This window comes from Trematomus bernacchii, unplaced genomic scaffold (assembly GCF_902827165.1).
Source record: "Trematomus bernacchii unplaced genomic scaffold, fTreBer1.1, whole genome shotgun sequence".
NCBI lineage: Eukaryota > Metazoa > Chordata > Actinopteri > Perciformes > Nototheniidae > Trematomus > Trematomus bernacchii.
The window spans coordinates 10035-31884 of record NW_022987807.1 but is presented as its reverse complement, the minus strand read 5'-3'; the positions used below and the strand labels follow the sequence as shown (position 1 = coordinate 31884).

The following is a 21850-nucleotide window of genomic DNA, read 5'->3' as shown; positions in this document are numbered from 1 at the left end:
TGTGGGAAAGCAGCACTCGTTATGAGCAGGTAAAGCTTCTCCAGAGTGCTAATGGATTTTATTTTAGGCCGGGGTCACTGGATCATCAGCTGTGAAGATAAAGGGTCAATGGAGGGGTTTAAACTCAGGTCAGCCATGGTGAAACACTCCACCAGTAATACAGCAGGGACGATTAAAGCTTCAGGGTAAAACAGAGGACTTTAATAACATATCATTAAACACAGGCTTTTAAAACCCCATGAGAAACTGTTCAATGTCAACTAAGGTTAGGGTTGGAAGGGTTACTTTGAAAATGTATTTGGTTACAATAACAAACTACCTGTAAAAAATGTGTAATCAAAAAAATAAATGAATGTAACGTGATTAGTTTCCGGTATACTTATGGATTACGTCAATATCAAATGCAATGCAAATATACGCAACAGAAATAAATAAGATACATTTTTCTTACGTTTATTATGTAAGACAACAGAACAACATATTAGGTGTCAATATCAAAGAGGACATGTTCTGCACATTTTCAGGTTCATATCAGTCTGTAGTGTCTCAACTTTAAAGAGTCCTCTCCTGCTGATGTTCAGGTGTATATCAGTATGAAGTGTCTCTACTTTAAAGAGTTATCTCCTGCCGATGTTCAGGTGTATATCAGTATGTAGTGTCTCTACTTTAAAGAGTCCTCTCCTGCTGATGTTCAGGTGTACAGTATATCAGTATGTAGTGTCTCTACTTTAAAGAGTCCTGTCCTGCTAATGTTCAGGTTCATATCAGTATGTAGTGTCTCTACTTTAAAGAGTCCTCTCCTGCTGATGTTCAGGTGTATATCAGTATGTAGTGTCTCTACTTTAAAGAGTCCTCTCCTGTTGATGTTCAGGTGTATATCAGTATGTAGTGTCTCTACTTTAAAGAGTCCTCTCCTGCTGATGTTCAGGTGTATATCAGTATGTAGTGTCTCTACTTTAAAGAGTCCTCTCCTGCTGATGTTCAGGTGTATATCAGTATGTAGTGTCTCTACTTTAAAGAGTCCTCTCCTGCTGATGTTCAGGTGTATATCAGTATGTAGTGTCTCTACTTTAAAGAGTCCTCTCCTGCTGATGTTCAGGTGTATATCAGTATGTAGTGTCTCTACTGGGACATGTCTCCATGCTTTAATGTTCAAAAAGCTCTTTATTTCTCTCATACTGCCTGTGCTGCAGCACCTCTTTTCACCCTCTGTCTGAAACCAGAGCCCAGTCTGCTCTGATTGGTTAGCTGGCCGGCTCTGTTGTGATTGGTCAACCGCTTAGAGATGTCCCGCCCCTTAGCCTATCACGTACAATGTGTTGGAGCGCTAGCCAATAGAAGCGTGAGTGTGACTTAGTGATGTCACTATGTTCTGAAAGTAAACAGAGGAGTCCAATGGAGGCGTTGCAGGCAAGGGGGAAGTGTGGAAGAGAAAATACTTTTTTTGGTTAGTGGTGGTCTAATGGATAGTGAGGTGGGCTGAAGATTGGAAGGTTGTGAAGGTTGGGCACTAGTGTGCCCTTGAGTAAGGCACTTAGCCCTTAGTTACTCCAGGGAGAATGTCCCGGTAATTGTAAATCGCTTTGGATAAAAGTGTCCGCTAAATGAAATGTAATGTAATGTTAAATATCATTAAAGATATTTAAAGATATATATTTTGGGAAATATCCCCCAAAAATTGTTTTAAATAAAGTGTACATTGCACATTAGTAAAGTAGAAATAGTACTTAAAAATATGTACTTTTTTACATTCCACCCGTTGAAATAACACCCTCCATTGATATACAGTATGTGCAAATCTGCAAATGGAGCCCCTGCTGTGAGGAAGAGCTTCAGCAGTTACTCAGCAGGTCAGAGAGTCACAGCATATGGAAATGTTCCTGCAGTCTGCTCCCCCCCCCCCCTACGTCTCCTAATGATGACACACAACGCCTCGCAGATGTTCTGATCCATTAACTCCTCTCTGAACCCAGACCGGCTCCTCTGCTCGGTGGTGAGGAAAATAACTGCAGCTACAATATGTTCTCTATTAATAATAATAATAATACATTTTATTTGTAAAGCACTTTTCATTGCTAAAAGTAATCCCAAAGTGCTGCAAGAGGCGTAATAGAAAAAAGAAACAGAAGTTTAGAATTAGATCCAGAGCACAGAGGCCTGTACTACGAATCCAGTTCAACAGACCCTGGATATGTTTGAGTTATCTGGCTTACCTAACCCAAGACAAACACGATCTCGCTAAGCGGTCCTACGACGCTGGTTATCAACTCGGTAACTCAAGCCAGGGTTAGGGTTTCTCTGTCCGGCTGAGTGCGCGTTCACATGAAAGGGGCGGGGTTAGCAACATTTGACCAATCACAAACATGGACAAGCATACTGACAGCGCAGCGTCATACTTCCTGAATGAAAAGTAAACAATAATATTAGACAAATATGAAGAAGTTAAACTTTAAACATCCATGACTTAAACACTTTATCCAGGATAAAAGCAACATAGCTGCATCTGCAAGGTGAATACAGCTGGTGAAAGAAAAAGTGTTTGAATGCGTACATTAACAGGTTTATGATATCACTGCCCCGTCTAAGACACGAGTGGATCTGACTTTAATTACATTTGACTCGAGTGTTTCGTCAACTTAATGTGTTGGGCGGGGGCTCCCGCAACATCTTGCAAGAAACAGCGTCTGAGGGCTTCTTAACATTTAACAAACTATGAATGTGTCATAACCACTTAAAGGTGGGGTAGGTAAGTTTGAGAAACCGGCTCGGGATACACTTTTTGTTATATTACATGGAATGCTCTTAACATCCCAATAGCAATGAATATCTTAAGTGCTTTGACAAAAAATCCATAAGAAAATGTCATCTGTGGAAGCCGTAGTACTATAAAAAGCACGACCAATCATTTTAGCCGGCCCGGCTAAAATAACTGGATGGCCTACCTGCCTGTCAGCCTTCCATCTGTGCACAAACTTATCTCGTGCCCTCATTGGTCATGTGCGCATTCGTGTGTGTTGGAGGAGGGGCTCTGTAAGGAAGTGGCAGATTTTTCCCGGCTGTGTATTTTCAAATTTTAGCGATCTCGAGCTGGTTTCTCCAAAATTACCTACCCCACCTTTAACGTAAAGAAACTCAGCTACCTGACGATATTAACAATTTTTTCAGAAACAAAACAGAAGTCTAACGCTGAGCCTCTGAATTAGCACTAAGCGAAAGAGTGCTAACGCACTTAGCACATAACTCACGGTAGAAATATTGTATACTTCATCGGATCTGCTAGATATCATATGAAAGCTGAGATTCCACAGATTCTAATGGTAGCGAAAGCCAGCAAAGACAACACACAACTTCACTTTACGGGGCCAAAACGGCACATTTCTTACCTTTCCTGTTTCTGATCAAAAGTTCAGAAGCAGATAATTTCTTCCAGTCCACTCCACCAAATCCTACTTTTACTCAAGTACAAGATCTGAGTACTTCTACCAGCTCTGGAGGTGTTGTTCAGGCTTTGTTTACAAGTTACCTTTTTTTATTAGAGAGATGTTTTCATTGAAGTTAATGTGTTAAATGTAGGGGAATCCTGTTAAATATATTTCTCAGCTGTGAAGGTGAATCCATCAGAGCATCAGAGCTTCAGAGCATCAGAGCATCAGAGCATCAGAGCATCAGAGCATCAGAGCATCAGAGCATCAGAGCTTCAGAGCATCAGAGCATCAGAGCGTCAGAGCATCAGAGCATCAGAGCATCAGAGCATCAGAGCGTCAGAGCTTCAGAGCGTCAGAGCTTCAGAGCGTCAGAGCGTCAGAGCGTCAGAGCGTCAGAGCGTCAGAGCTGCGTCAGAGTGTCAGAGCGTCAGAGCGTCAGAGCATCAGAGCATCAGAGCGTCAGAGCATCAGAGCGTCAGAGCGTCAGAGCATCAGAGCGTCAGAGCGTCAGAGCGTCAGAGCGTCAGAGCATCAGAGCTTCAGAGCGTCAGAGCGTCAGAGCGTCAGAGCTGCGTCAGAGCGTCAGAGCTGCATCAGAGCTTCAGAGCTTCAGAGCGTCAGAGCGTCAGAGCGTCAGAGCGTCAGAGCGTCAGAGCATCAGAGCATCAGAGCTTCAGAGCTTCAGAGCGTCAGAGCGTCAGAGCGTCAGAGCTGCATCAGAGCTTCAGAGCTTCAGAGCTTCAGAGCGTCAGAGCGTCAGAGCGTCAGAGCGTCAGAGCGTCAGAGCATCAGAGCTTCAGAGCTTCAGAGCATCAGAGCATCAGTCAGGAGGCAGAAGGAACTGTTCCAGCTAGTATCAGATCATTGCAGAAATAGGTTTTGTAGCAAGCTAACATTAGGGAAACTTGCACGTCTATTTTAACGAGATAATCTTCACAGGTGAACTCAACTTTTGTGGGATTTTTTTTGTGGCGTTAATTCAGTCGAACAATTATATTCAGTTTGTTTAACAACAGATCATTTCATCACCGCAGTAGAGATGGAGATGAACAATAGAGATGAGATGGAAGTCAAGCTCGAGATTCTGCAAAAAGAGAATCAGGAAATCAAGTTGTTGCCGGAGCAGGAGAGGACTTTAAGGGATAAGCTTAAGATTAAAGGTGCTAAGAGGAACGAAGCGATGCTTAAAGCATATACAGAGAAACCAGCTATGCTATTTAAGCAAAATGTGAAAGTGAAAGCCAAGGAAATTGAGCACAACGTCAACAATGAGGACCTGAACATGAAATACGGAACGCTCCAGAGGTCACACAAGAAGGTCGAAGCAAAGATGGCCTTGAGAAAGGCAAACCAGGAACTCAAACAACTGGAAGAACCCTGTGTTGAGGAGAAAGCTGTAGAGATGGCTTCTTTGCGTGAGATAAACCAGGAACTCCAACAACAGAAGGAGCCCTGTGTGGTGGAGAAGGATAAAGAAATAGCTGCCTTGCTGAAGGAAAACAAAACACTGAAACAAGAGAAGGAGCGTTGTGTTGAGGAGAAAGATGCAAAGACGGCCGCCATGCAAAAGACTAACCAAGAACTCAAACAACAAAAGGAGCGTTGTCTTGAGGAGAAATCTGTAGAGATAGCTGCTTTGCATGAGAGAAACCAGGAACTCAAACAACTGGAGGAGCGTTGTGTTGAGGAGGAGCCAAAGATGGCCGCCTTGCTGAAGGAAAACCAAACACGGAAACAAGAGAAGGAACGTTCTGTTGAGGAGAAGGTGGACAAGAAGGAAGATGTGGAGTTGAAGGTGGAATCAGGAGTGAGTCAAGATGTGAAAATGAATGCCCTGGAAATTGAGCAGAAAGTCTTGCGCGTAAACAATGAGGACCTGAACATGAAATATGGAACACTCCTCACGTTGCACGAGAAGGACAAAGCAGAGATGGCCGCCTTGCAAAAGGCAAACCAGGAACTCGAACAACAAAAGGAATGTTGTGTTGAGGAGAAGGATGCAGATATAGCTGCCTTGCTGAAGGAAAACCTAACACTGAAACAAGAGAAGGAGCGTTGTGTGGAGAAAGAGGCGAAGGTGGACAAGAAGGAAGATGTGGAGGTGAAAGTGGAACCAGAAGTGAGGCACGATGTTAAAATGAATGCCCTAAAAATTGAGCAGAAAGTCTTGCACGGTAACTATGAGGAACTGAACATGAAATATGAAAAGCTCCTCAAGATGCATCCGAATGACAAAGCAGAGGATCTCAAACAATTGGAAGAACGCTGTGTTGAGGAGAAGGATGCAGAGATGGCTGCCTTGCAAAAGACAAACCAGGAACTCAAACAAGAGAAGTTGCGTTGTGTTGAGAAGAAGGATGCAGAGATAGTCACTTTGCATGAGAGAAACCACGAACTGGAACAACAGAAGGAACGTTTTTTTGATGAGAAGGATGCAGAGATAATGACTTTGCTTGAGAGAAACCGCGTACTCCAACAACAGAAAGAACGTTGTGTTCAGGAGATAGCCGCCTTGAAAACGCCACGGTGTCGTTATTTAACCCTAACCCTTCCTTTTCTTGGATCCGCCCCAAATGTCACCGACAACTGAAAAGAAAACACAAGAATCACATTCAAACTTTAAAACCCTAACCCTAACCCTAACCCTAAAAAGAAAATACAATAACAACAACAAAGAATAGTAAGACAGAAAAACATTTCCCGAACAGACTAAAGCTCAAAGTGAGTGAGCAATAACATATAATCACATTCAGTCAGGATATATATTTAAACATTTATTATTATTAGATCTGGTTAAACATTAACAAAGGTTCCAGAAGATACTCTAGCCTCTAGGGGCAAAAAAACGACCTTAATTTTAAAAGTTATGTAAAATTCCTTCGCTTCTAGCACTCCTAAAAAACAGGAAAATGTTAGCAAAATAAAGATCTGGTTTAATTGAAAAGGTCACCCAGAACATACTGTAGGCGATTTCAAGCCTTTATAGTAAAAAAATACCCTGATTTATTATGTATGAAGTCAAGTAGAGACTTATTCCCCTTAGTGTTAAGTTAAAGCAGGGGTGTCAAACTAAAATACATAGTGGGCCAAAATAAAAAAATCGGTGCTAGTTGAGGGCCGGACTGGTTCAATGTTTATTGCAGAACTTATTGAAATGAACTTATTGCACATATTAAACCTGGAACTAACAAAGCTTAAATTATTACCTATAAAAACAACATTAAACATTAAATAATCAGTTGCATTCATTTCTTATGGCTCTATCTGCAGCTTTTCCAGAGTCATTTCTTATGATTACATTTTTCCACAGGCCAACAGCTTCAAAAAAACTATTTCCCTCAAAGAGAAAACCAAACATGCTCTGTTGTCTCAAGAAAAAAAGTGCAGAAGGAAACATCCATGTAAACTCAGTGTGCTGCTCTGTGATGCTAGTTCAAGCCAGATACTTGGCATCTCATCTTGGGTGCAAGTTCATCAATGTTTGGGGTCAGGCTCTGAGCTGAGGAAACCCTCAGGATTGAGTGAAGGTGTGGGTGCAATATACCGGCGGGCCAGATCTAATAGTAATTAAAAATTATCCTGCAGGCCGAAATTAAATCCACCAAGGGCCTGATTTGGCCCCCGGGCCTTGAGTTTGACACATGTGAGTTAAAGTCTAGTGTCCTCAATCAATAAAAACTAGTGTCGTCACTCAACAACAACACTGACAATTTCATGTCTTTCACGTTTGTTTCTCCTGTCTTAGTTTAACTTGTTGCTTTTAATTGCAAGTCACCAGAGATGTAGTCTGAGAATTCAACTAATAATAATAAATACAAAATTAAATCAACACTAGATTTGTTTCTCGTTTGTTCCTCCTGTTTTTGTTTAGATGCCTTCGTATTGAGTGACTCTAGCTCACCTGGCTCCGTACCAATACACTGACCTAAAGCTACTTCAGTACTTACTTTATTACCTGCTTTCAAAGTTTGACTTCAACAGTTATCATAATAAATACAAAACAAATACAAAAACAACACTATTTATTTGATTTATTTCAGCTAAATCTTGAATAAATCATATTTTCTCTTTTCCAGATAAATGTAATGCATGGTAACGAATATATACTAGAATACAATTAAAAGACAGCTAAACTGCAGTTCTGCATTGTAGTTTTTTGGGCAGTGCAGCTTTTAGCAAACGTTAATGAAATAGGGATACATAGTGTATTTGTTGGGGACTATTTTCAGCTGTGGATTAATACACACTTGGAGCTCTAGTGAGGATTTTGTTGGCAGATTTTGTGCAGTCTCAAAATAAACCAATATTCATGGGGATGAAGGAACATATCACCAGGGAAACTGTGTCCTTGATTCAGAGTTATTCAGAAACTAACTTTTAGGTCACTTCTAATTTGTATCTTACTCTAACCTTGGTAACCACTCTGTTTTCAGTGTTTTATTTATAACTAGTTAGACAGAAAACAAGACAAAATAACATGAAGGTTTTCAACTTTTTTACTGCAGTGTTGAAACAAGCTGAGCATTTGTTAACATAGAAACAATCAAGTAATTCAATAACATTCAGCTCCTTACATTTTCTAATTTGGAAAGTCTTAAGTGTGCAGCGTTCATGGAAAGGAGATACAATCAAGCCTTTACCCAAGTCCACGTTTTGTCATCTTTTTGAAAGAGAAATCTGCTCTCTCCTGACATTTCAGTGTGTTGGATGGTGTGTGTGTTTGGAGCATTTGGTTTGGCATTTCTGAGCGCTGGAACCTTTAATAGCAGATGTCTGTGTGTCCATGCATACATCTCATATGTTAATCAGTGAGCTGCATGAGTACAGAGGATCCTGGCATGAACGTGGTAGAACTGGCAAAGTGTTAAAAATGCATGTTCGACCTTTGTTTTATATATTTATTTTCTAAAGACAAGTACAGAGAAACATTGACAGTCATGGGAGCTATGTGTGATGGACTGATAATGTTCATACAGTTAAAACTCATTTCCAACACAAGTCCCTCTATGGGAATCATCAAAATGACATGTAATAGTTTGAAATCAGTGCAGAAAAAAAATCAGGAAACAAGAAAATGTCATCTATCGCAATACAGTAAACACTCATGGGAAAAAGGTGAAAGTGAAGTCTAGTTGTTAACCTGTTAAGCCCGGGAGCCCCCGCAACATCTTGCAAGTAACAGCGTCTGAGGGCTTCATAACATTTAACAAACTATGAATGTGTCATACCCACTTAACAGGAAGAAACTCAGCTACCTGACGATATGAACAATTTTTACCGAAATAAAACACAAGTCTAACCTCTGAATTAGCACTAAGTGAAAGAGTGCTAACGCACTTAGCACATAACTCACGGTAGAAATATTGTATACTTCATCAGATCTGCGATCTGAGATTCCACAGATTCCAATGATATAAGTATCATCACTGTGCGACCAAAACTCGCGGCAGCGAAAGCAAGCAAAGACAACACACAACTTCACTTTACGGGGCCAAAACGGCAAATTTCTTAACTTTCCTGTTTCTGATCAAAAGTTCAGAAGCAGATGATTTCTTCCAGTCCACTCCACCAAATCCTACTTTTACGCAAGGCAAGTTTATTTATATAGCACCTTTCAACACAAGGCAATTCAAAGTACTTTACAAAAATGAAAGACCATCAGAAAATGGCAATTAAAAACAGTCATTAAAAAGCAAAGATAATAAAATAAACATAAAGTCGATACACACTATAGACAGTAGTTCAGTAAAGTCATCAAAAAAGCTTACACAGTATTTGGGTGGTCTATACAGATATTTAGGAACAGAGCTCGAGAGGAGCATTTCAGCTGAAGAGCCACATATTCAAAAGAAGCAAAGTTCCCATAGATGTCTTCCTGCATTGAATGGAATCATTGAACAAAATAGCAACTCCACCTCCTTTCTTATGCATTCTTTCCTGACTCATAAAACTAAAGTTGGGAGGGGTTGATTCGATAAGAACAGCTGCACTGTTATTTTGTTAAATCCAAGTTTCCGTTAAAAACATAACATCGAGATTGTGCTCAGTGATAAAATCATTGATTAAAAATGTTTTTCCTGCCAAAGACCTGACATTTAATAAAGCTAGTTTAAGTTTGTTGAATACACTATCAGTCAGTTTCTTTGTGACAAGCTGTGGCTGACATGGAATCACTGCTAAATGTGATAAACTCACACAAACGTTTGAGCGCTTCCTGTTTCTAAGCTGATTCACCGCTCTCAATCTATTACCTATCAACACAGATATCGCAGAGCTACTTGCAGGTAGGGCCCCGGCTTGTCCTGGAAAGAGTTGAGAGTGCCCTTGCGCCCGGACCCAGCACATATCAGTTAGAGTTTGCTGCGTTTTGTACACACACATCCTTATCAGGCTTCGGAGACCGCAGATGCTGTCTTGAAGGGGGGGAGGATGTTTTGGTCCGGATGATTGTGGTAGGCATGGTGATGAAGACGGGGGAGATGGTGCGCGTCTCTGCTTCGGTGATTCTGGTGGGCGTCGTTGAGGGACGGGGGTCAAAGACATGCTGCTAACCCTGTGTATCTCCTTCATGTGTTCATCAAACTCCAGGAGGGGGGGGGTGAGTGTGAAAGGGTGAGCGGAGAGAAGAGAGCGCTGGGGGATGAAGGAAGAGTATCCTCAAAGGTCTTGGTAGGGGGGTTGAAGGGCGGTTGAGACTCCTCCATTTGTCTCATAGGTCTCCCATAATGAATAAAGACATTCCTCAGGCAGGTGCAGTGATACTTCTTCAAGGTTTTCTGCGCGATGTGTTGTGTCTTTCTCCTGTTTTGATTCCTCTTGTTGCTTGTCCTTGGCAGAGGGAACAGATTGATGACGCAGGCTGTTGAATATGTTAGAGATAAACAATTTAACTCCTGACTTGTTCAGGCAAACTCCATCTGCCTTAAAAAGATGTCTGCGGTCCAAGAAAAAGTAAAAATTGTCAATAAAATGGACAGAATGGTCAGTACAGGCAGTTGACAGCCAGGTGTTCAGTGCAAACAATCTGCTGAATCTCTCCACTCCTCTTCTGACTGGCGGTAGAGGGCCACTGATGAACACCTCCGCATTTAGAGAGCTGACAGTTTCCAACAAACATTTAAAGTCTTCTTTCAGCACTTCTGACTGTTGTTCACAACATCATTTGTTCCAATAGGCAGTACCACATTTTTCACAGTCGGATGTTCAGTCCCAATATGCAGGATATTCTCAGCCAAGACAGAGACCATATCCTTGGCAAAACAGAGTACTTTGGTGTTGTTCTTACTACACAGACTTTTTACATCTCTTACAGCAGAGTCACCCACAATCAGAGTTTCAGGCCCAGTTGTTAGCTTTCCCTCTAGCCTTTTACTTTTGGAGTAGCTATTGGTCCTTACCCTGCTGTTTGAAGAGGACAGGTTATCCAGGTAATCAGAAAGAGATCTCCGGTTCTGTGTCAGTGGAGCGTATCTGTTCTGGATTGGCACACTCAGTGGTTTAGGAGGATTGTTTGTAGTCGGCAACTAGCAAAGCTGGACATTAACTCAGACAGCTTAAATGGGATTTGTGGTGTCAATGAGACAGATGTGATCTTTGCAGTGTTGAAAATGGGTGGAACTTGATGGTCAGACATGTATTTAATTAAATTGTCTAAACGTAGGTAGATGCGTTTAATGGGAGAGTGTACAGCTGAAGGAAAGTTCACCTATACATGTTAAGCTTCTTGTGAAACCAATCCCTTCATTTCCAGGTTTAACTGATGACCTTTGGCCAACATAAAACTTGACCACACTCAAAGATCGCTGAGATCTTAAAATGTGTTGATGTTGCTAAAAGTGTTGCAAACATTCATCACTGTTTGCTGATCTGTCACCATTGACCTTCAGTTATTGGTGGGTATGTTGTTTTGACCTTAAACTACGTACAGTCTTATAATCATCTAGCTTGTTTGCAATTCATCAGATTTGTTGACAGCCCTTTCTAGTCCCAATCACCTTTGTTGTAGCACTGATGCTATAGTCCAGCATCTCACTCTGTAGGAACAATGACTGAATGAATAAAAACCCAAATTGTAATAAATCATAAATATCTTTCAATCCCTGTGTTGCTTGTAGTTTTTTTTTGTACTGCACTTTTAAAATGCACATCATGGCAACAAATATAACAGATAAAACCGATTAAATTGTGCAAGAGAATGTTTTGAGATATGCAAGTAAATATGAATAGGGCAAGAAGAGTCTATATACAAGTAAATGGAATATGATATATAGATAAATCATTCTGTAACTGTTCCTGTAACTAGTTTTTCTTCTGTAACAGTTTGCAGTTTACACTTTTAAGATGCACTTTATTGCAAAAAAAGTCTCAATATCTCCATACCATCTTCCAAATAGCAGTAAAGTGCGACATTTCTGTGTGAATCCACATTTAATGGACTCTCTCTCTGTTCCTGTAGGTGTGGCAGTGTGGAGGCAGTATGGAGGTCCTTCCCTGCGCCAGAGTGGCTCACATCGAGCGAACCAAGAAGCCCTACAACAACGACATAGATTACTACGCCAAGCGCAACGCACTGCGGGCCGCCGAGGTGTGGATGGATGAATACAAATCGCACGTCTACATGGCCTGGAACATCCCCATGAACGTAAGTTATTTGCAGAGAAGGCAAAAGTATACACATCCTTTACTCAAGTAGAAGTACAGATACTCGTGTTTAAAAATACTCTGGTAAAAGTAGAAGTACTGACTAAACTTCTTTACTCAAGTAAAAGTAAAGAAGTATGGGCTTCGAAATGTACTTCAGTAAAAAGTACCCATAGCTAGCAGCTGTTTTAAAGAGTACCTGACCTCCCTTTATATTAATAGAACAATAATGTCATTGTTAGCTAATGAATGTTTCCATGCTGAACAACGGCAACATGACAAGGTTTTCATTGGTCCCTCTTCTTTAGAGAAGACCAGGAAATGATGGATACACGGATCGTGTTCAAATCAATAGGCACGCAATGACTCTAAATAATAATGATCACGCCACCAAACACACATTCAAACTAAAGGAACAAACCTGTTTGGGAAATGTAAGAAGTAGAAAGTTCAGGTATTTGTGTTAACAATGTAAGAAGTAAAAAGTCGTCAGAAAAATAAGTAGGGAAGTAAAGTACTGATACCAGAAACATTTACTTGAGTACAGTAACGAAGTATTTGTACTCCACTACTTCCCCCCTCTGGTTATTTGAGACCCTTCCCTCCTTCATTGCTCATTCAGACACGCAGCCGGGGTCTCCGGAGACACGAGCCGAGAGAAATTCAAAATTCACATTTCATCCCATTTGACCTTCACACTGGCAGCCGAGCAGAGGAGTCGCTCTCCAAACCAAGTGAATGAGATGAGCCTCATGTCTAATCAATCTATTTTCATACACATTACTTTGGTTTAATTGCTTTCAAGCGTCTTTGAGACATAATAAACAGCTACTTTTACAAATAAAGAGTTTAATTTTGAATCCTAATTGCCTCCTCAGCCATGCAGAATGAGATGATTGTCAGTGAAGGCCTCTGAATACTGCCCAAACAACACTTGATATGAAACTGTATGAGTAGTGCAGGATTGAGTCCTCAAACCAGGAGATGAGTAATTTTTCCACTTCCATTTTGACAATCTTTATATGTTTGATCTCTCTTGATTTACATTCAGAAAACCTGAACATGTGTGGAAACAGGTACACGTATCAATGGCTTTGGGGTACAGGTTTAAAAGTGGTGCAGGGAATGAGTCGTATCATTTGGAATTGAGCATTTTAACACTTTGGGTCCCTTGTTCTCGAAGTAAGCAGTGGTTAAAATGTGTTTTGGTTAGATACCTAAAATAAGGTCAAGCCCACTCGTTAGTTTCCTGTTCCCTCCTCTTGAAGTCAATAGGCATTTTTATGTGTTTGGTTAAGAGCCTGAAATAAGGTCTGCTTACAAAACATGTCTGTGACCTAAAGTACATCAGGAAATACCCCAAAACTGTCTAAATGAGACGACTAAACGTCATCACGCCCAACCTTAGCCACCTTTAGCTTAGCGGTGGTGATGTGAAGTCATGTGACCGTGCTGTAGTTCCTTTATAGCCTAACGTTAGCTTTTTACTTCTAACAATTGCATTTAGACTTCAATAATCAACAAGTCATTTTAATAAGCGGAGATTATCCGGCTGAGAAAAAACATGTAGGCTACGTATTATTGAGCCGTTTGCCACATACCTTATTTGTTGAAAGAAATTCCCAGTTTGCGATCAATAAAGTATATCTTATCTTATCTTATATTTGGAAGTCCAATGGATAAAACCCATTAGCTTTTTGTCGGGGGAGCGATTGCGATGGTAACTTCAGGGTCGGCCTACAGAATATGTGATCACTGCTTCTTTCTTTAAGAGGCTAAGCACACGTCTGATGCCTGCATGTCGTCTAGATAGAAAAATGGCGTAAACATCACTACATAAGTACTCACAAAGTTCAGGTAGGAAGCACCAGCAGCAGAAGTGTTGAAGCTGATGTGTGAGTGAAGAATGGAGGATATGTTGAGGAGTGGGTGTAAGGAAAGGAGGAGGGGGAACTTTGACAAACTAGTCAATCAGACTGCTGCCTTTCTCCAGTGTAATTACAAACACAGTGGCATGGCACGTTATTACCCCAGCTGTCCTGTGGCGCAGAGTTATTTTGTGTACAGTACAAAGACCTAACGTTACGATTATTCCATCTACCCCCCTCCATCTCTGCTTCCCCCCCACACGCCCATACACACAATCACAGATTCTTGTTATTGTCTAAGGTTCCCGCTGAGAGCACAATTACTTCAGTGGGGGAAGGCTTTATGATTCACCACAGTGGGCAGCCCCATTTCCAAATACAAAACAACATCTCAGTGAGATTGAATGCATTTGTTAGTGTCACTTTATGGTGCGAGAAAAATAAAATAAATTAGACATTTACAACCCATTATTAACAGATGTTGAAAGCAAGTTCAGCAGCTGGTTGTATAGACTCCTGCAGAGAGGGGAGACTGATGAGTGAGTGTATGTATGTATGTGTGTGTGTGTGTGTGTGTGTGTGTGTGTGTGTGTGTGTGTGTGTGTGTGTGTGTGTGTGTGTGTGTGTGTATGTGTATGTGTATGTGTGTGTGTGTGTGTGTGTGTGTGTGTGTGTGTGTGTGTGTGTGTGTGTTGTGTGTGTGATTGTATATGTTGTGCACCAATTTCTATGTGAAGTCTTTTGTCATATTCAATTCAGTTTATTCACAAAAGGTTAAGAATACAAGACATAATGGAGATATGTGAAATGGGACCCGAACACTACAATGAAAGTATTAAAATATAAATTACAAACACATCTATAATTGGAGAGAGTTCATGTATTACAAAGAAACATTTACAAGCTAAAAATCTAATTTGCTCACCAAATAGCCTACAACTAATCTCACCCAAATGGTCCCAAAACATTTATACATCAGTCTAAGAAGTATATTGGATTTAAGATATATGACAAAGTACAATGTAATGATGAAAATTAGATGCATTTCATAGTAGAGTTTCAGCTTGTTTTTAGTTCCCCGACATTTAGTTTAGTCAAGTGTGACATATTTTATAAAAATTGCTGCTTTAAGATCCTTTTAAAACAGACACAGATGAAGATTAAAATGTTTTGAATCTCTTTTTATACCTGTTGACCTCTGCAAACCACACTAAAGCTCTTTCAGTTACATATTTACTCTTTATAAGATGCTTTTTGTGTGTGTGTGTGTGTGTGTGTGTGTGTGTGTGTGTGTGTGTGTGTGTGCATCAGGATCATGCCTCTGCAGCTATTAGGCCTTCCCCTAATCAATCTGGAAGCCACCTCCATGCGTCAGCAGGGCCGTGAGGGCTCATAATTAAGCAGCTGATTAGAATTTGCTCAGCGCAGATCACGTCTAATGAAAGAACAATAAAGGTCCCACATGACAGGCGCATCTATCCGTCTCTCGCTAACTGATGCTGCGTCCTCTCAGCACCTCCTCACTGCTGCACCTCCCTGTTCTCCAGGAGCATGTACTTGTACTCTCTCTTAAAGGTCCCCTATTATACTGTTTTTCATCAATATATTATAGTTCTCAGATATATACAAAACATGTCTCTGAAGTGTTTGGCTATACAGAGCCTGTCTCTGATTGGCTGAAACACCAAACAGATCATTGCAGCATCCCATAATCCCCTCTGTTCCAGCCCTGTTTCAAAAGTGCTGATTCTCTGTCTGTTACTTTAGATGAAAATAAGGAGCCCCTCCCCACGCCCCTCTGAGAGATATTTGGTTAAAAAGAACACAATGGTGCTCTAGGAGGACATTCAGGTGATAAGGTGGGGGGGGGGGGGGGGGTTACCTTGGTTCAGTGGCGGCTGGTGGAAAATATTTTAGGTGGGGCTGTGGAAATGGTGATCAAACAATACTAGGGGGCATTTTTTTGAGAAAAGACCCCCTAAATTATGACTTCTGGTGATGTTAGAGGGGGGGGGGGAGGACAATTTGAGGCTTAAAAATATGAGAAGACTGATCAATACCTCCATAACTTCAGTGTGGTTAGCTATGAATCTTCCAAAACTTCCAAACACCTTGTCCTGGACATAGTTTCTACAGCATAAACTGTGCTAACAAGCTGAGATTCCAGATTCTAGAAATATAAGTATCATCACTGAGCGATCAGAACTCGCGACAGGGGAAGCAAATACAGACATCACACGACGTAGCTTTAGGTAGCAATTTTTTTTTTTTTGTTTAATGTGGGAAGAGGTGGCTAATGGTTACACAAGCCAAAACATCGTTATGACATCATCAAGTGGCCAAAATCTGATCAGCTCATTTTCAGACAGGTTTTTATATAAATGGATCAGGACAAAAAGAGAGAGAATCTTTGTTCCTGAAACGTTCAGAGTCTCTTTCCACAGAGGGGACACATGTTGATGTAGAAGAGACATGAATAAGTGGATTTTGCATAATAGGTGAACTTTAAGTGAAGTGCCCGCCGGCTGTGAGAGCTTTGTTTCCGCCTCTGTGTTGTTGACAGAACCCCGGGGTGGATTTCGGAGATGTCTCAGAGCGCGTGGCCCTGAGGAAGAGGCTCCAGTGTCGGAGTTTCCGCTGGTACCTCGAACACGTCTACCCCGAGATGCGGATCTACAACAACACCATCACATACGGAGAGGTGAGACGCTTATTGGAAATATTCTGTATGTTAGTTTGGCTTCATCATCATCATGTGTTGTTTATTTCTACTCTTTTAATTTCTACTTATGTGCAATGCCTTGTTTTGTATGCTGCTGCAACGCCAACATTTCCCAAATTGGGATCAATAAAGTACATCTTATGTTATCTTAAATCTATCACAGAGCTGGGGTTTACAGAGGATGTGGTTTAAAGAGGAGTATCAGTGAATCTTGATGAATTCTTCAGCGTTGCAGTGCCAGGATTTCTTGTGTCTTTCCGAGAGAAAATGCCCTGAAACACGAATGTTGGCACCTAGTTGATATCTGTTGTAGTTTGCATTGTTGGAACGTAACTATATCTACTCAAGTATTGTACTTATGTACTTGTACTTCCACTCATTTTGGAGGCAAATCTTTTTTTACTACTCTACACTACCTTTATTTGACAATATTCAGCAACATAAGGTACTAGTTCCTTTGCAGGTTGATATCATTAATACAAAATATGAATCAACTATTCAATTATGATGTTCTGTTATGAATTAACGAAGTGTACATGGCTGTATGGAAAGGTCATTGTAGATTAGCTACGTGAGCTTGCTAGTTTACAGCAGATCTGCAATAGTAATGGAAGGCATCATGTGATCGCATTGTTAAAATAAGCCGATAAAACTTACATTTTAGGCAAGTTTCCAGCGACAAATCCCCCCAACATCAATAAGAGTTCATGTCCCAGATGTGTGCGTCGCTTTTTAGTGTCCCCTGGTTTCCGTTGTGTTTTGAGCAATCTTGCAGCGTTTAGTTTGAAGCTTTTAGTAAAGGCTGTGCATGTGTTGTCAAGTTATTTCTTAATTTGAATGTGTTTTGGCTAATTTGTGTTTCTGTATTTGCATCGTTTTTGAAACTGCAGTGCTTTTCTCCTAATGGAAATGTTCTGCGCAGATATAGCTTGTTTGCATGGCTCAGCTTCCATAGCTATTACTACTTTTACACAGGTGAAAGGTCTGAGTACTTCTTCCACCTCTGGTTTGAACTAAACTGTGGTCAAACACAAACTGAGATGTGCAGATAAACTGATGAGAGCTCATAATATGACTCACTGTTTCCACTCTGAGGTGAAGGTGTCTCCTTGCTGGAGCGATGCAGCATCACGACTCAGGATTACATGCAATTTCCTCAGAATGAGTTTTAATTAAACACTTATTAGTTTTCCATTCCAACCTGATTGTTAGGGGCTCGGCGGCGCACTCAGCACAGATGGGGGGGAAACAGGATTATGACAGGTGGAAGAATTGATCACACTCCAGAGTGTTTGCTGAAATTCACAGTTTTTCGTCAATTTTAAAAATGGAAAACAGAAGCAAATCAATACGCTCTGCAACTGCAATGTCAGAATCCATCAAATTAACCTCTAGATTCATCAGTGTGAATGTTCAACCCCCCTCTCTTTGTTTCCCCTGCTGCCAGTTTTGGCTCTGGCACCCAGGAAATGAATTTCTCAGAGTGGCAGCTACTTAAGTGGCACTATTTCAAATCTGTCGACGAGCCTCGTGTTTCGCCACATGGCCGCCACAGCAGCAGAAGTGAGTCCCATCTGTCTCCGAGCTTCAGCAAAAGTCGGCCATGCTGACCGGAGCGGCCGAGTGGAAACCTCCCGACATCAGCACATGATAGATATGTCACACCCTGGAAATGAAGATGTACGGAGCTCATGAGAGCAGTCCTCCGTCTGCAGACCTGGAGGGAGAGGAGTGGGATTTGGTCACTGCATGATAATAATAATGATACATGACACTTATATAGCGCTTATCTAAAAACTCAAAGACGCTTGTCATGGCCAGGTCATCACTTATAGACAATATAAGACTGTGAACAAGACGGGAGGCTGTGTTACATGAACAGTGGAAAAAGTTGTAATTAACCACGGCTCGGCACTCTACTAGACTCAATGAGTAAGAATCTTTTCCAATCACATGCACACACTGAAGTTTCACTAACACTACGTTAATATGTTGACTATAAGTTTTGCAAAATAGGGAAAAAGGGCAACATGGATATCCTATTATTAGCGTAAAAACAACCCCTTGCATTTTACTCACAGCACAGCAACACCTAAATGCACAAGAGACATTTTGCTGAACGTATTTAACGAGCCGATGGGAGAGCGGTTTGAATCTTTATCTAATGTTTGCCAGAACAACTGACCATATTCCCCCAAAATATCCAACTTGACAAATCAACCCTTAATCATGATACCAATGCACCTGCACTCTTTTTTGGACGCACACTCAATCATATTTCCATCCATGTTTTTAAAATACGTTCATATTATTATTTTTGTCATTTAAAATGTCTATGTTATAATTTGATTATCTTTTCAATCTGCACACATGACTTCTACTGCATGTCTGTCCATCCTGGGAGAGGGATCCTTCTCTGATGCTCTCAACAAAGTTCAAAATGTTTCTCCCAATGAATCGTGTGCTTCGAAGATCTAAGGACAGAGGGTGTTTCTCAATCGAGAGTACGCTTGCTTGGTAGCACATGTCTGCCGAGCATCTTGCTTCAGAAGCGAGTCAAGAATACTTCCTGGCATTCGGAAAATGAAGTGTGGAACACGCTAGCAAGTGTGCAGGTGTGCGTCATATGAGAGGCCCCGCCTTACATCTTCCGCCACAGATTTGGGGAAATTGGTCCGTGCGCAAAGCATTGTGGGTATTTTAAGACCGCGGAGTCTACTCATGTGCAGCCTCGATATTTCTCCAAACGGAGTACGCCGGGCTTGGTAGATTTCCAAGTATGCTGGAGATTGGAACAGTACTTCGGCGGCACTCGATGACGTAGTATGCTTGAAATAGTGGCTCTGGAGCAGCTTTACTCGAGATTGAGAAACACTCAGAGAGTGGTGTATGCTTGTCAAAACAACTCATCATATTCCCCCAACATATCAAACTTTAGAAGTCAACCCTTAATTATTATACCAATGGTCACACATGAAAGATTTTTTCCATCATCATTCCACCCATGTTTTTAGAACGCGTTCATATTATTATTTTTGTCGTTTAAAATGTCTATGTTATAATTGGATATTGCACGTCTGTCCGTCCTTGGAGAGGGATCCTTCTCTGATTCTCTCAAGAAAGTTAAAAAGGTTTTCCTGATTAATCGAGGAGTTTCTTTGTGAGTTTTTCCGCGTGTGGTTCGAAGGTCTAAGGACAGAGTGTGTTGTATTCTGTTCACACTGTGGAGTCCCCTGAGACTGCCTTCTCCTTTAATTATTCACTCATGAATCCCTGTTGTGTCTCAGGTGAGGAACAGCAAAGCGAGCGGCTACTGTCTGGATCAGGGATCTGAGGACGACGACAAAGCCATCCTCTACCCCTGCCACGGCATGTCCTCCCAGGTCAGTGTGTGTGTGTGTGTGTGTGTGTGTGTGTGTGTGTGTGTGTGTGTGTGTGTGTGTGTGTGTGTGTGTGTGTGTGTGTGTGTGTGTGTGTGTGTGTGTGTGTGTGTGTGTGTGTGTGTGTGTGTGTGTGTGTGTGTGTGTGTGTGTGTGTGTGTGTGTGTGTGGTGTGTGTGTGTGTGTGTGTGTGTGTGTGTGTGTTGTGTGTGTGTGTGTGTGTGTGTGTGTGTGTGTGTGTGTGTGTGTGTGTGTTGTGTGTTGTGTGTGTGTGTGTGTGTGTGTGTGTGTGTGTGTGTGTGTGTGTGTGTGTGTGTGGTGTGTGTGTGTGTGGTGTGTGGTGTGTGCGTGTGCGTGCGTGTGGTGCGTTCGTGCGTGCGTGCGTGCGTGCGTGTCCCAATTTCTATGGGAAGGCTTTTGTCATATCAATTCACTTTATTCACAAAAGCTTAGAAATACAAGTATAATCATAAGACATTGTTTGTAGCCTTTATTTAACCAGGTGAAATCCCATTGAGATCAACGACCTCTTTTTCAAGGGAGACCTGCAGCACGTTGGTTACACATGAAAAACAGAAAAACAACAGAAAACAAAAAGGACGTCATACAACATAATTACAGCGGTACAATTTACAAACCTATTCACAATGACAGGTACCAAGAGTATCAAATAACATTTCATCCAGCCGAGCTTTAAAATGATGCAGGGGAACCAAAATGCTCAGTTTCAAAAAAATGTGCAGAGTGTTCCAAGCTAGAGGAGCTGCGCACATAAAAGCTTTAGAACCTAAAATAGTCCTAGCACTTGGCACATGTAACAAAACCACAGCATGAGATCTTAGGCAATAGCTACTTTCAACTCTCTGTGAGATCAGAGAGCAGATATAAGATGGGAGTTTACCCAGCATGGCTTTGTAGATGAACATGTACCAATGAGCCTCCGAACAAGTGAAGGCAGACCTGCCCTGGCATACAGGGTACAGCGATGAGTTAATACTTTACAGGTAGTTACACATATCAGTGCACTGTGATAGGCGGCATCTAACTTGATCAGGTCGCAATGGACAGGTGCATTCATATAAATCAGATCCCCATAGTCCAGCACAGGTCAAAAGGTCACAGAGACTAGCCTTTTCCTGGCCTCAAGTGAGAAACAGGACTTGTTTCTGAAAAAGAAACCTAGCTTCACCCTCAGCTTCACCCTCAGCTTTCTAAGCAGATTATCGACCTGAAGTTTAAAAGAGAGGCAATCATCAAGCCAGATACCAAGGTATTTATAACAGGTAACCACTTCGAGTACACATAATGGCGATATGTGAAATTTGACACCCTCATAATCTATCTAAAGATTAGGAATATGGGCCCAGACACAACCATTATTTAACAGTATGAAAATATACAAAAACACATCTATAATTGGAGAGATGTTTACTGCTGTGTTTATCAGGCCATCATGCGATTATTCATCTGTAGATTATTAGATTACGTATACTTTAATCATCCAAAATAATGCTTTCGTTTGTCACAGCAGCATGATGATGAGGCCTTGCACATGATATAAAAAATACAGTTAAAGAAAATAAATGAATGAACAGAAAATGTATAAGTATAAACGTATATATTTCAAGAAAGAAATTAGAAGAAAAAGTAATGAAATGAGGTAGTGTGAGACCAATTTGTGCCAATTGTCCAGGGTTAAAATAGCAAATGCAATGAGTCCATGTGCAGATTCTTCCAAAATAACATTACAAGTTTTATTTTAAATATTGTTTTCTTGCTTTGGCCTGCTTGTTAAAGTTAACACTCATTCTCAGA

General features: G+C 41.1%; 1 protein-coding gene across 1 annotated transcript in view; it reads left to right on the top strand.

Annotated features, from left to right (window-relative positions):
- The window catches only part of LOC117498732 (polypeptide N-acetylgalactosaminyltransferase 9-like), a 121267-nt gene extending 100663 nt beyond the window's left edge, over window positions 1-20604 (top strand). The window contains 4 exon segments of the mRNA XM_034150880.1: window positions 11881-12066; window positions 16497-16634; window positions 19943-20038; window positions 20575-20604. Of these exon segments, the coding sequence (XP_034006771.1) occupies window positions 11881-12066; window positions 16497-16634; window positions 19943-20038; window positions 20575-20604 (450 nt within the window).
- The last annotated feature ends 1246 nt before the right edge of the window (window positions 20605-21850 follow it).